This window comes from Gracilinanus agilis, chromosome 2 (assembly GCF_016433145.1).
Source record: "Gracilinanus agilis isolate LMUSP501 chromosome 2, AgileGrace, whole genome shotgun sequence".
Lineage (NCBI taxonomy): Eukaryota > Metazoa > Chordata > Mammalia > Didelphimorphia > Didelphidae > Gracilinanus > Gracilinanus agilis.
The window spans coordinates 344,055,244-344,070,145 of record NC_058131.1 but is presented as its reverse complement, the minus strand read 5'-3'; the positions used below and the strand labels follow the sequence as shown (position 1 = coordinate 344,070,145).

Below are 14,902 nucleotides of genomic sequence, written 5' to 3'. Positions count from 1 at the left end.
AAAAAAAAAAAAAGGTTGATTTCTCTCCACTGAAATTTTAGGTTGTAGCTGTGCATCTACTCAGTGCTCTCTAGATTTTCCAGCCCCCAGGCAGAACCAGCATGGGTCAAGGATGTAGAGGATTAAAGGAAGGGAGGGAGGAGGAAGGACCACTGGAAAGAACCTTTCATTCATTTTTTAGCAACGATGGGGTCACTGCCCTCTAGTCCCTTAATAATTTAATGAGTCAGCATAATTAGAAATGTTTTGGCATAATCATTTCTAAGAATTGTGGGCAATTACTTTAATTGTTATGAACATTACTATTATAATCAGAGCATCACCTATGTTAGGCAGAGCATAGACAAAGGGCTCTCTGTGATCATCTAATAATTGCATGTTATTGAGGACAAGGTCAGGGGCTTGATCCAGCAAGGGGAGGAAGGTCACTTAGCTTCTATCTGTTCCTTAACCCCTTCTAACCTGACTCTCTTCACCCTGACCAAAGATTAATTCTGCCTTCAGACTGAATCCTTACTTTAGTCTTGAAATGAATCTTCAACCCTGAACACAAAACCCCCAAATTATGATGCTGACTGAATAGTGACACCAATTCTGTCCCCTGTTCCTGGCCTAAAACTGATCCCTGACTCTAACTGTAGACTAAATGAACCCTGATCCTAACTTTATAGTAAGCCCTCACCTCACCCCAGGCTAACCTCTAAACCCTGACCATATACTGACTTTGAAACTTAGACCACAAATTGAACCTTCATTCAGAGAGGCAACATGGCAAAGAGCCCTAGATTTGGAGTCAGAAATACCTAAGCTTGAATCTTCTTCAAATATTTTCTACCTGGGTGACACTGGGTAAGTCATTTCTCTAATCTTCTATTTCCCCATCTATTAAATGAGAATAATAATAGCCTCACTCTCACAGGGTTGTTCAATGAGAAGTAGGTAAAGATCTTTGCAAACTTTAAAGGGCTAAATAAATGGCCAGTTGTTGTTGTGAGTCCTAGCCCCAGACTGAGAAACACCAGACTCTCACTGACTCTTATCAAGTACTGGACCCTGATGCCAACCTCAGATGGAACCCCACATCCTGTTACCTGACTGAACTCTCCCTCCAGGAAATCACAGCATGAGAGGCTCTCACTGAGAGCAGCTGGGCACAAATTCAGCTCTACTAGCAGATAATGAGCTGAAAAATCTTTCCTTATTGGTGATAGTCAAGAATTTCATTTTGGGGTGTACGAAGGGTGGCTGATGACATCAGAGGTCTCCAAAGCATTTGAAAAGATCTTATACCCAAAGAGTAAGATTTATGCAATATGTCATTTTTTAAGAGAATGGACTATGATTTTCATTTCAATAAAATTCTAATACATAAGGTTCTGCTAAACAGATATCTTATCTGACTCACTTAAGATCAATCAATTTACAGAGTCATGATATCTCATTACATTTGCTCGGTATAAACAGATAGATTGGTAAACACAGATGTTTGAACCACAAGTCAAGGCTGGAGATGGAAACTTCGACTTGAGTGGTCAAAGTATTTTCAAATAATACATAAATGTTATTCTCATTTTAAAGATTTTTTGGTTACCTAAATTCCAAGACAGGAAAGAGGAAGGACATAGTTCAAAAGATCATAGGTTTAAAGCTAGAAGGAATCTTAGAGGTTATCTAGTCGAATTTCCCTCCTCCCTCCCTCCTTCCATTCTTCCCTCCTTTCCTTTTTTTCTCTTTTCTTCTCCCTCCCTTTTTCTTCCCTTCCCTCTCTCTCTTCTTCCCTCCCTCCCTTTCCTTTTCTCTCTCTCTCTCCCTCCTTCATTCCTTTGCCAAATATCTAGCTTTACTCTGAACTTAACAAATGTCAACTAGAATGAGCATTTGCATATGCATAGTAAAACAGAAACAGCACTTCTGTATTATATATAGCTTGTTTAATACACACACATACACATAAATGGGACAGCTAGGTGATTCAGTGGATTGAGAGCAGACCTAGAGATGGGAGGTCCTGAGTTCATCTGACCTCAGACATTTCCTAGCTGTGTGACCCTGGGCAAGTCATGAATACCCATTGCCTAGCTCTTATCATTCTTGTCTTGGACCAATACACAGTATTAATTCTAAGACAGAAGATATATATATAGATATATATATACATATATATACCTATATATATATATGTATATATATATATATATATATATAATGACTTCCTCTTATAGTATGCAAAGTTGACCTGCTTATCTGGCCTTCTTTCAGATCTCTCTTCTTTTCTTGCTTCTGCACTTCGAAAAAAGATACTTTTTTCTTTCTTTTTCTTTATTTTTACTACTCTATTCTTATCCCTCTTTGATCTCCCCAACCTCCCCCATCAGAAAAAGAAAAAATAGTCGTTGTAACAAATAGACATAATCAAGTGCAAACTCCCACATTGGTTGTGTCCAAAAATAGATCTCATTCTATATCTTGAGTCCTTCACTGCTTTACTAGGAAGTAGTTAGCATGCTTTGTCATCTGTCATCTGGAATTTTAATTTGTCATTACATTGATCAGAGACTTTCAAAGTCAACCCCCTAATTTTATTGACCAGAAAACTGAGGTAGGGAGAGGTTAGGTAACTTGTTCAGCATCACTGAGGATGTCGTCTTTATATAGTTGTTTCAGTTGTGTCCAACTCTTTGGAACTCTGTAGTTTTCTTGGCAAAGATATTGTAGTAGTTTTCCATTTCCTTGTCCATATCATTTATAGATGAGGAAGCTGAGGCAAACAGGGTTAAGTGACTTGCTCAGGGCCACACATTCAGTAAATGTTGGAGGCCAATTTAAACATATGATAATGAGTCTTCATGATTCCTATTCACTGTGCCACTTATTTGTCCTAAACTAATTCTAAAACTAAGATCTGAAACTAAGTTGACAGACTGAAAATGTAGCACTTTCCTTCTATACCATACTGCTGGCTCCTCAGGATTACTGGATATTTCTTGTGGTAGAATCTGTGGGGTAATTAATTCTGAGTATCCTACATTAAAGTAGTCCCAAAGCATTAGGAGTTCATGCCTAAGTAGAGAAATAGCAGTCTTATATACTTTACTTGATCATTCTAAATATGGTCCCCCTCTAGAGTGAGGGAACCTTGATAAACTCTTACTGGTGGCAGGATTTTCTAGACATCTGGTGTTGAATAGGTCTGAAGTTTTGGTTAAAAACTATTTCTTCAGGATGATGATTTAAACTGTTATTACTTGATCTACTTCCTACTTATAAAGATGAAGATGGGAATGGTTTTGGTTTGTCTTTGTTTCCCTAGTGCCTAGCACCTGGTAGCTATTTAATGATGATGGAGAATTCTTCCACATTGCTCCATTATGAGCCATATCTGGTTGGGCAGTCAACTATTTCAAGCAAAAGGCATAGCATCATTCTAAGCAGAGTTATTATCTTATTTAGAACCTAATTTGGAGTGAAGATGATAGTGAAGAGCAACTAAGTCTACCAAAGAGGGTGGCTAGGTGGCATAGCAGATAGAGTGCCAGACTTGGAGTCAGGAAGACTCATTTTTCTAAGTTCAAATCCAGCCTCAGGCACTAGCTTTGTGAACATAGACATGTAATTTAACTCTGTTTGCCTTAGTTTCCTCATCTATAAAATGAGCTGAAGAAGAAAATGGCAAACCACTCCAGTATCTTTGCCAAGAAAATCCTAAATGAAATCACAAAGAGTCAGACGTGACTGAAAAGCAACTGAACAACAAATAATTGTGAAGGCTTAGTGCTTAGGTTTCATTGGATCGGCTTCTTATTTGATATATGAAATGCTGTGATTTTTATCTTAAATTTACTTCTCTCAAGTTTGAAGGGTAACCACCATGTTCCGATAGCCCAGTACTTGGTGATTGCTTGTGTCCATCTCACTAGATCAAATCCTGGGGCAGAGGGATTATGGATATAACCTAGATTGACAATTCTTATGTACCTCCATAACTTGTTAGCTGACTCTCCATCACCTTCAGTATTAGGATAAAGCAGAGGTAAAGACTACAAAGAGAGGCAAATCATCCCATATCATTTGGATTTGGAGTACCTTTTATAATTCTATTTGAATATGTGCCTAGTAGTCTGAGAATTCACTTCCAAAAAGATAAAAAAAAAAAAAAGGTCTGAGGGGCACCTGGGAACTTAGTGGATAGACAGCCAGGCTTACCTACAGGAAATCTTGGGTTAAAATCTGGTCTCAGGCAGTTCCTAATTGTATGACCCTGAGCAAGTCACTTAACCCTAATTACCTAGCCCTTACCACTCTTCTCCCTTGGAACCAATACTCAGTATTGATTCTAAAGCAGAAGGTAAGGAGATAGATAGATAGATAGATAGATAGATAGATAGATAGATAGATAGATAGATAGAATAGAATAGAAAAGAATAGAATAGAATAGAATAGAATAGAATAGAATAGAATAGAATAGAATAGAATAGAATAAAATAAAAAATAACTGAGAATAGGGGCAGCTGGGTAGCTCAGTGGATTGAGAGCCAGGCCTAGAGACAGGAGGTCCTAGGTTCAAATCCGGCCGCAGACACTTCCCAGCTGTGTGACCCTGGGCAAGTCACTTGACCCCCATTGCCTACCCTTACCAATCTTCCACCTATAAGTCAAAACACAGAAGTTAAGGGTTTAAAATTAAAAAAAAAATAACTGAGAATATCCTGCTTATTCATCCTGAGCCCCTCCTAGCAGCCTATACAAAGCATCATCTTAAGTAGAACTGCTGTCCTTCATGCTTAGATTTTATTTGTCTCCTGTAGTGGGTGCAAGGAAGAATAAAAATGGAAAGAAGGGATCTCTACAAAAGAGGTAGTTAAGTAGATTGGAGGGAACTGTCCAACTTGAAAGCAAGATTTGCTTCAGATAAGCCACAAGAGATAACTTGTTCTTGAGTAAGGGAGTATTGACAGTGAGCCTTGAAGAGCTTTACTTGAAGGCATTGTGTCTTTGACAGCTGGTTCATTTTCTTTACTTTCAATAATTATCACCAGCCAGTGCAGTATGCATCCAAAGAGATTTACTTGATTTTATCAATTGCAATTAAAGGTTCTTTATCTCTGACTCCTACTTTTGTTCCTCATATTTACGGGGAAAATCTTCTGAACTTAAAGCTGAAGCTTTGGGCCCTTAGCCAATAATAGCACTCTGAGAATGAATCATTATTCCCTTGCTGCCAATTGTTTTTATTAGTTCTATTAAGTAATACAGCTGTAAGGTTGATGAAGACCATTTCTACATTAGTGAAGTTAAAGATGCTATTCTGGAAGTTGGCCCTGCCATTCCATTCACATGTTTTTGTAGGGGAAAAAACTGAGTACTTTGGATAATGGTAGGTGCTCAAAGCTCCTGGGATTACTGTGCCCATTAGACAGACATATGGAGCCATTATTAAGTGGTTACTTTATGCCAGGTAGTGTGCTAGGAGCTCTGGACACAAATATAAGCAAGTTCTACCCTTATGAAGTTTATATTGTAACAGAAGAGACCACATAAAAGGAAAATGGAAAGGGGCAGGATGGATCATTCAGAGGAAGCCTTCAAGTAATATGGCAGTCTGATTCTAGTAAGTTCACTAAATATAGCCCAGGGTATTCAGGGGCATAGTCCCTGGAGGGCAGAGTTAGAGATAATGATTGAAGTAGAGGTGATGTGTCATTACAACATTAGAGCTAGAAGGGACTTTTGGTTGTTGTTGTTTGGTCATTTCTGTCATGCCTGACTCTTCATGACCCCATTTGGAGTTTTCTTTGCAAAGATACCAAGTGGTTTGTCATTTCCTTCTCCAGATCATTTTACAGATAAGGAAACTGAGGCAGACAAAGTTAAATGACTTGCCCAGGTTCACACAACTAGAAAGTGTCTGAGGCAAGGTTTGAACTCAGGAAGAAAAGTCTTCCTGCCTCTAGGCCAGGCACTCTCCCTCTGTGCCACCTAACTGGAACTTTAGAGGCTACTAATCCAACTACCTAGTTCTCTACCCCCTAACCCCACTATAGAAAAGGTACCTCAGATACCAGAGGAATTAAGTAACATGTTCAATGCCTCACAGCTAGTAAATGCCAGAATAAGCCTTGAATCCACATTTCTTGGCTATAAATCTAATGCTCTTACCACTGACATAATAAAAATAGCTAAAATTTATAGAGTGCTTACTTTTTGTTAGGCGCTGTTCTATGTCCTTTCAACTTCTTCCTCATTTGATCCTTAACAAAAATCCTGAGTGGTAGATGCTATTATTATCCCCATTTAAGGCAAACAGAGATTAAGTGACTTGCCCAGGGTCACACAGCTAGGAAGTATCTGAGGTCGAATTTGAACTCAGATTTTAGTACTCTATTAGTACTACTACTGCACTACCTAGTGATCACATAGCCTTTCCTTGGTTATAGCAAAAATAAACAAGCCAGCCCTTAACTTGCTTAGTTTTGAGATATTTGTAAGGCATTTAGCACAGTTCCTTGACCACCAGGGAAGAGAGAAAGACAGACTATATACTCCCTTGGGATAAAATCACTAGATATCCCATCAGTGAAGAATGGGGTTAGTGCATATTCTCCATTTATCCTCTAGCTTCATGTCAAGGCTATAAGAATAATACAGTTTGTGGGTATAGAAAACAGAACTAGAAAACAAATCAAAGTAAATCTACCACAAATTTCTGCTTCCAGCATCAATGTAGAAAGTCAGAATGAGGAATCTATTTGTTGCTTTGTTTGACAAAGTGTTTAAAAGCCCCAAGTTCACCTATAACTCCCAGAGGCTAGTACAGCAACTCAGAAAAGAGATTCTCCAATAGATAGAGGAGTGCATTTCTAAGGGGGAGACACCCTCCTTGTTATAGTGGCCAGAAATTAAAAGTTGTACGATTGATCCCACCTTCACCATCATAATCACCTTTTTTATCCACATACTTGTAACAGAACTCTATTTAGAACCCAAAAAAAATAGCCTTCCTAGAAGTGAAGGTCAGGAGTCGAAAATATCCTAAAGATATTACAGTTTCTTGAAGCTCCTAAGCTGTTGACTCAACCTGAGCCATTTTGCCAATGAAGGAAACTAAACCTATACTGGGTGACAACTTCCCCAAGGTCATCCAGCTAGTGAATAATGGAGCTGACAGGATGCAACCATCTGAAACCCTTTGCCCAGGGATGAGCCCAGAATTCTATTTTAAGTTCCGACTGCAGTTTAAGTAAGTGCAAAGGTGAGATAGAAGGAAAGGAATTTCTAAAGGTCTTTGGAAAGAATTCCATGGAAGCCTAGAGCCAAGCTGTCTTCCTGTCTTTGTTCCCAGGGTTGAGTCCAAGAAATTTTAGCACCTCTTACTCTGCCCACCAGGGATGAGAGAAAGGAATGAACTAAGAATTTAAGGACCTTCTCTGTACCAAACACAGTGCTAAGTGCCTCACAAATATCTCATTTGAATCCTGCAAGAGTCCTGGGAGGAAGACATTATCATCCCCATTTAACAATTGAGTAAACTCAGGCAGAGTAGGGTCAAGTAACTTGGCCAGGACCATTCATCTAGTAAATGTATGTATGAGGCCAGAGCTTTCTGATTCTAGGCCCAGTTCTCTATCCTTTGCAACACCTACATGCCTCATGTCAAGTCATATCCCTTGGTTTGGTCAATCATTGTGTCCCTACTCTTTGGGGAAAAGGAGGAGCTTCCCAGATATTTCCTTATAGGTCATAGAGCCGGAGAAATACAAATGATGAGAATCCATTATCTTATCACACCCCACAGTGTTTATCAATCGGTTAGCCCAAGTCTGCCTGTTTTGTGTTTATATTTAGTTGAAATCATAGAATCATAAAAGGCTATGGCTGAAAGGAACACAGAGGTCATCTAATCCCATTCCATGCCCATTTTACATAGGAGGAAATAAAGGTTCCTTACTTGAGAACATACCTAATTACTAAGATGTAAATTATGTTTCTATGACAAGAAACATATATATATCATTCATATGTATGTGCAAAATCTATGATTTCATCAGCAAAGGTATTATCTCTGTGGAAACTCACTCCACTAATGCAGCTTGAACCTAACTATAGCAGAGGGAATTGTCTGAAACACACATATTGTCAAGTGACTTGTCCAAGGTCTTACAGCTAGTCAATATTAGGGCCAGAATTTGAATCCAGGTCTCATTAACTCTAAACACAGCACCCTACTCTGCATGTTATGCTGTCTCTTTATGTCTAAAAACCCTCAGAAGCAATATGGCATAATCTGAAGTGCTGACTTCAGATTCAGAAAGAAGAGTTCAAAACCCATCTCTAACACATATTGCTATGGAACCCCAGAGTTACTAACATCTCAGCATTACCAGAAAACTCTCTAAGACCACAAATTGTAGATTAGTCATCTCTACACATTAGAGGAAGTTTCCTCTTGAGTAGTTCATCGCTTTAATGAAATCACAGGTCTGAGCCAAAAATTAAATAAAATGATCACAATAATAGCAATGATAACAACAGTGACAACATACTTTTTGCGAGATTTTCAAAAGGTTTTCTCATTCAGTTCCTATAATAACATCATGGGGCAATCAGGTCAAGAATTAGCCCCATTTTACAGATGGAGAAACTAATGGTCAAACAGGTAATGCAATTTAGCCACAGTCATACAATTTGTTCATAGTGGAGTCACACACACACACACACACACACACACACACACACACATATCTTTATATGTATATATATATTTAAAAATAAAAAGATATTGTTCCTTCATTTAAATTACAAACCAAGTTTGTCCCCAGGAGTTGTTCCCCATAATGTAGCAGCTATTATCCAATTGTGAAATGAATATCCTCTAGACTATTGGTGTCTTATTTAGATAGAAACAGGGACCACTAAACTGTACATCAGATCTCTGTTCATATCCCGGCCACATATTGACAAGTTAAAATGTATTATTTGTGCTTTATTGTATTTTTATCTATTTTGTTTAAAAGTCCCCAGTTATATTTTAATTTGGTTTGGGTCATACTTGGGAGCACTGTGGGCCACAAGAGGCCCACTGCGTCTGGTCTAGGCTGGTCTTGGAGAGCTTAATGGGGATCCTGAACCAGATGGACTGTTTTGTCCATCCTAGAGGGTCAGACGCATTCCCTTTGGTATGTTTCAAGATGTTGATGCTATCACTCACGAGGCTTCTTTACAAACTGTCTGTCTTTTCCCCTCCCCTCCTTTGAAGGAGCATCCACACAGAACTCCAATGCTGTGGAACCTGAGAAACAGGTGGACAATACAGTGAAAATGGCCGGAGTGATCGCTGGGCTCCTGATGTTTGTGATTATCCTCCTGGGTGCCATGCTCACAATCAAGAGGAGGTAAGTTTCCTGATAATGAGGGAAATCAGGCAGCCCCATTACTACTTGGCTCAGCTCAGACAACCATTTAGTTCATGAATCTGAGAACTCAGAGCAGTCAGAGACCATGAGACCCATCTGTTCCAAGCCCCTGTCCAAGGACTGAAGCTCTTCTTAATCTACAAGGGTTTGTGTAGCCTCTGCTTGAAGACTCTCAGGGATTAGGGTTTACTACCCCAAAGGACATTGCATCTCCTTAGGCAGAGTTGACTGTCAGGAAGTTTTGGTAGTTTTGTTTTGTTTTGTTTTCATTATACTAAACCAATATCTACCTCCCTCTGACTCCCCCAAGCTGGATCATTTTTATAGCAAGCCCCATCATGGACTATAGGGGAATTGAACAGATCACCATACAATCTCAGGATCGTGGAATTTAAAGCTCAAGAAACATCACCTACTCCAAACCTTGCATTTTGTCAAAAAAGAAGTCAAATTCTAAAAAAGGGAAGTGGCCATGATGTCACCCACAGTCAGATTGTGCTTTTGGATGCTCCGTATTGCTGGATTATGATGGCAGTTGTTCTGGGCATCACAGAGCCCAGGGTTGAAATTAGCAAAGCCTCAAGGATGATCCCCCAGATCATTTGGTTGGGCTCACAAGTATTCATTTTTACTGGATAAACTATTAATTGCAAATATTAATCAAAATGAGAGGCACCATGACTAGCAGATAGAGAGAAGATCTAGGTTCAAATTTCAACTCTGCATGGTGGCCCTGGGTGACCCTGGGAAAATAACTTCTCAGTGTTTTAATAATATGGTCTGTTTAAGACTATAAATTACAGAGAAGGTGCCAACCTGTGCTAGTGGAAGGAATTCTCACACATGGGAGCTTTCTATAATGAAAAAAAATCACATCTTTAGTCTTATCTTATAAAATGAAATAAAAAATGAGTTCTTGGTTCCTATAGAAGGCAAGGGGACAAAGACCAAGAAAACTACATGTGGTTCAGTCATTTTTCAGATGTATCTGACTCTGTGACCCCATTTGCCTTTTTTTGGGCAAAAATAGTGGAGTGGTTTTGCCATTTCCTTCTTCACTTCATTTTACAGATGAGGAAACTGAGGCAAATAGGATTAAATAACTTGTACAAGGTCACACAACCAGAAAGTGTCTAAAGCCAGATTTTATTTCAGATCTTCTTGAGTCCAGTTCAGCACTTCATCCACTGTGCCACCTAACTAACTAAGAAAACTACATATGCCAGATATATTAATAGCAGAAACAGTAGTTCAGAGAAATTAAATAACCTAGTTAAAGGCCATAGGATTAGTGAGGGCTCGTCATTCAGTGGAGGACTTTGTAGGAATAGTGGAAGAGCCCTGGATGGGAGCCAGGGAGGAGGACTCTGATCCCATCTCCACTTCTCTCTGGCTGCAGTCATCCAGTCTGGTCTTTTGGTCTCTCAAGGCCTCAGTTTTTTCCCTCTACAAAATGAGGGCATTTAATTGCCCAATGATCTCTATAGCCTTTTTCTTCTTTGACATTTAATGACTATATCCCTTCCAAGTCCCTTACAGCCTCCCCATAATGAAAGAGGTGAGCCAGAGAGCTTCCACCTGTGAGCATTAGAAGGGTAAGAGAATTATGTAAACCTTTTCTGGACCTTCAGATTACCTATTCTTTAGTCATTGTCAATTCATCTGGGATCCTCCCAATTTGGGTCATTTAGAAACCCAGCTAACCAGTGCCATCAATGTCAGAGACCCTGTGGAGGAATCTGAATTCATTCTCAAAGAAAAATGAAATAAGTGACTTTTTGGTGAGTAGGAAAATGCTTTTTTACCCTAAGAGTACACATTAATCATTTATTGAGGTACTGATCTATCCACTGATAGTTGGGCCTGATGTCTGGAATACCTGAATTCATATCTGGCTTCAGAGACTCACTGTGTGACCTAGTCCATGTCACTTGGCCTCTACCTTCCTCAGTTTTCTCAATTGTAAAGTGGGGATGATAATTTGGAGGTGAGTTGATAATAAATATGGTTGTTGTGAGGATCAAATGAGATATTTGTGAAGTACACAGCACATAGTAGGAGCTTTATAAATGCTATTATTATTTTTCTCCCTATCTTCTCCTTCTCTTCTTTTCTTACTTCTTTCTCATTTGGTCTTCTTTCTGCTCCCTTTCTGCCTTCTCTCCTCTCCCTTCATTCTTTTCTTTTATAGTAACAACTTTTCTATAGCTCCTTAAAATGCACAAACACTATTTTCACATCAGCCCTATGTGAATTTGTTTATCCCCATTTTATAGATGAGGAATTTGAGGTCCAAAGACATGAAGTGGCTGGCCCTTGGTCACCCAGTGATTTTGTTCAAGTTTGCCTTCCAAAAACCTGAAAATATGGTCTCTACACGATACCTCACAAGTGCAAGTTAAATTCAAGTCAGTTCAGTCTTCCTCAGGGTACCTCCTCAGGGCTGCTTGCAATTCCTGGATGAATCTCTTCCCAGTGGGGTTTGCTCTCCTCTGATTATGAATTGATGCCACCTGGTCTGCCCCCTACCCCCGACCATTTCCTAGCTCCATTCTATGGAATCTGTAACAGGCACATTGATCTCTGATCTGGGGGTGAGAACATTGGGGGATCTGACATATACTCCAAAACTGTTTGTGTGTGTCAGACATCGTGGATATTGGCCAGAAGGAGAATATAAACTTCTCTTCCTCCCTCTCCTGCTATATGATCTGGCATCTTAGGAAGTTAACTTGGCTTGTTCCCTACAAAAAGCTCAACCCAGGGGCAGGTAGGTGGCTCAGTAGAGAGCCAAGCCTGGAGGCAGGCAGACCTGGGTTCAAATTTCACCTCAGATACTTCTTTGCTCTGTGACCCTGGGCAAGTCACTTAACCCCCATTACCTAACCCTTACCACTTTTCTGCCTTGGAACCGTTACTAAGTATTGATTCTAAGAGTTTTAAAGGGAAAAAATGCTCAACCCACTTCACTTGGGCAAACTTCTGACAAGCTCCAGAACTAAATAAGAACCACAAATAGAAATTAATCATGATAACCTTGCCATCTTCACTCTTGAACTAAGAAAAACAGTGTATATAGCTCACCTAATTAGAGTAAAAAATCCTGTTCATCCAACACCCTGAGAGATGCTTCTCCCTGACATTAATGAGTCCTAGACTTCTTGAGTTTCTAATGACAGTCAATCAGTCAGGAGCTGACTCCCTTGACCACAAAGCTATGTCTGTCTGGCTACAGGTAGTCAGTCAGTCAACATTGATTAAATGCCTTCTATGTGCCAGGCACTGTCCTTAGCTCTGGAGCCGGTATGTTTCTCTTTTTGAGTTTTGGGATCAGCCTGTGTTTCCTAGTACAATATATGCCACCCAGAAAACATTAAATAGTGTGACCTGCTTATGGCTGTTCTTGGGCTTGTCCCTTGTTAATGGGATCCATTGGGTAAGGTTTTACCTTCTTTTCAAAGAGGCTGAAAACAAAGCAGGTTACAGATCAGCTCCACAGCTTATGGCATAACCAGGATAAAGCTGCTTTTTGTCCTCAGAATGGGAATGCCCCAACCTTTGGCATATCAAAAAAAAATTTCCTTTCCTCCTGCTGTTGACTCAGCCCCAACTGAATAAAGCTCTTATTTACCAATTTCTATCATTTTATTACTTAGAGCTCATTCACCACTCACAAGTGGAACACTACAAGTGCTATAAGTCTTCCCATAATTGATGTCATAAAATTATTTTCTTTTAAACTAAGTTATTTTGTATGTCAAGGGTATGGCTGTCATTGATTCTGTGTATGTGTGTGTGTGTTTGGAGGGACTCAGTATATGTTTGGAATGTCAGTATGGGGTTAGGCATCCAAGAGGTATAAGTTATAGCTGTGTGCTTTTGGGAGGGTTCTTTGGGGTACTGGGTAGCTTTTGGGGATTGGTGAGCTTGAAGCATAGATATGTTTTAGAGTATAGGGTTTAGAGTAGTAAGTATGATTCAGGAGTAGAGATATTTGGGAAGGTTATTATATATTAAGAGAGTCAGCCTGTGTTTGGGGAGATAGAGCATTTTGTAATATGTTTGTGGCTGGAATGTGGGTTATAGGAACATAGATCTAGAGCTGGATGGACCCTCAGAGTCCTTCTAATCCAGCCTTCCTCAGATGAGGAAACTGGGGCTTAGAAACATGAAAAGACTGGGTCAAAGCCACATAGGCAGGAAGCATCAAAGATTGGATTTGAACCCCTAGACACCCTGATTTCAAAGCCAAGACTCTTTCTCCTTTGTGTGCTTACAGTATAGCATTTGGGGAATGTGGGGTATGATTCAACAGCTTTCCTTCTTTACTGAATGTATAACCTTGGACAAGTCAATGGATTTCCTCTTCTGCCTCAGTTTCCTCATCTGTAAAAAAGTGGCATCTGACATCCCTGCCAGCTCTGGATCTATGAGATTCTATGTATTTGTATTTGGGAGCCAGTGTATTTGTATGTTTTGGGTCATTCATCTCTGTGGCTGGTGTGGTGTTCTGTTTGGGATCACCACGTTTGTCTGACATAACTGTGTATACCTTGGGTGTAGCTAGATGTGTTTGGGGCCTGGACATATTTGGGATGTCTGTGTCTGTTTGGGGTGTGGGTGTCTCTTTGGGAGGTCGGTGCATGTTCCCATCTGTGGTTTTGTTATCTGGGATTGGCAGGATGAGCTTAATCACTTAGCACTGCGTCTTTGGATGCTCATTTTCTTGTCTCCATCTGGCAAAAATAATTTTTCCAGATTAAACTGAAAACATCCTGTCGTCTGCCCTCTGCTGAGAGTCCTACATGTGCCCCCACTTTAACAAGTTTGGCAGAATGGACACATTTCTGGGAGAAACGTTTGCCAACAGGGCGGTGGCCTGATTTCTCCCTCTGCAGACAATCTGTGTAGAAACAGGTGGCAGGCAAGTTCTGTTCACCGAGCATCGTCAAGGCCTCTTGCATTCAATTAAATTTCACAAACATTTCCTGAGCACCTGTTCCATATAGGGAACTGTACTAGGTACTGGAGGAGATACAGTGAAGAATAAGACATGATCCCTGCCTTCAAGAAGGTTGCATTCTACTTGAGGAAGTAATACAGGTACAGAGATAACCATAATATATAGCTAAACGTGAAAGGTAGGGCCCAGCCAATGTATTATTGGCATTACAAGGAGATCATTTCTTGGAAGAGTCACAGAAGTGGAGGAACTGGAATTTTAATCAAATAGTCAATCGATAAGCATCCATTAATGGCTCTCTATTTGCCTGGCACCCTTAAGATATATATAAAGACAAAAATGAGAGTCTCTATGCTTCCAGCAGGTTAGATTTTCTAATGAGGAAGGTAGAATGTACAAGTGATACAAGAAAGAAAGAAAGAAAGAAAGAAAGAAAGAAAGAAAGAAAGAAAGAAAGAAAGAAAGAAAGAAAGAAAGAAAGAAAGAAAGAAAGAAAGAAAGAAAGAAAGAAAGAAAGAAAGAAAGAAAG

The 14,902-nt window shown here is 39.7% G+C and overlaps 1 protein-coding gene across 1 annotated transcript in view; it reads left to right on the top strand.

Annotated features, from left to right (window-relative positions):
* The window catches only part of PTPRT (protein tyrosine phosphatase receptor type T), an 846,734-nt gene that overhangs the window by 669,568 nt on the left and 162,264 nt on the right, over window positions 1-14,902 (top strand). The window contains exon 14 of the mRNA XM_044659804.1: window positions 9,254-9,389. Within this exon, the coding sequence (XP_044515739.1) occupies window positions 9,254-9,389 (136 nt within the window). The remainder of the gene's footprint in view (window positions 1-9,253; window positions 9,390-14,902) is intronic.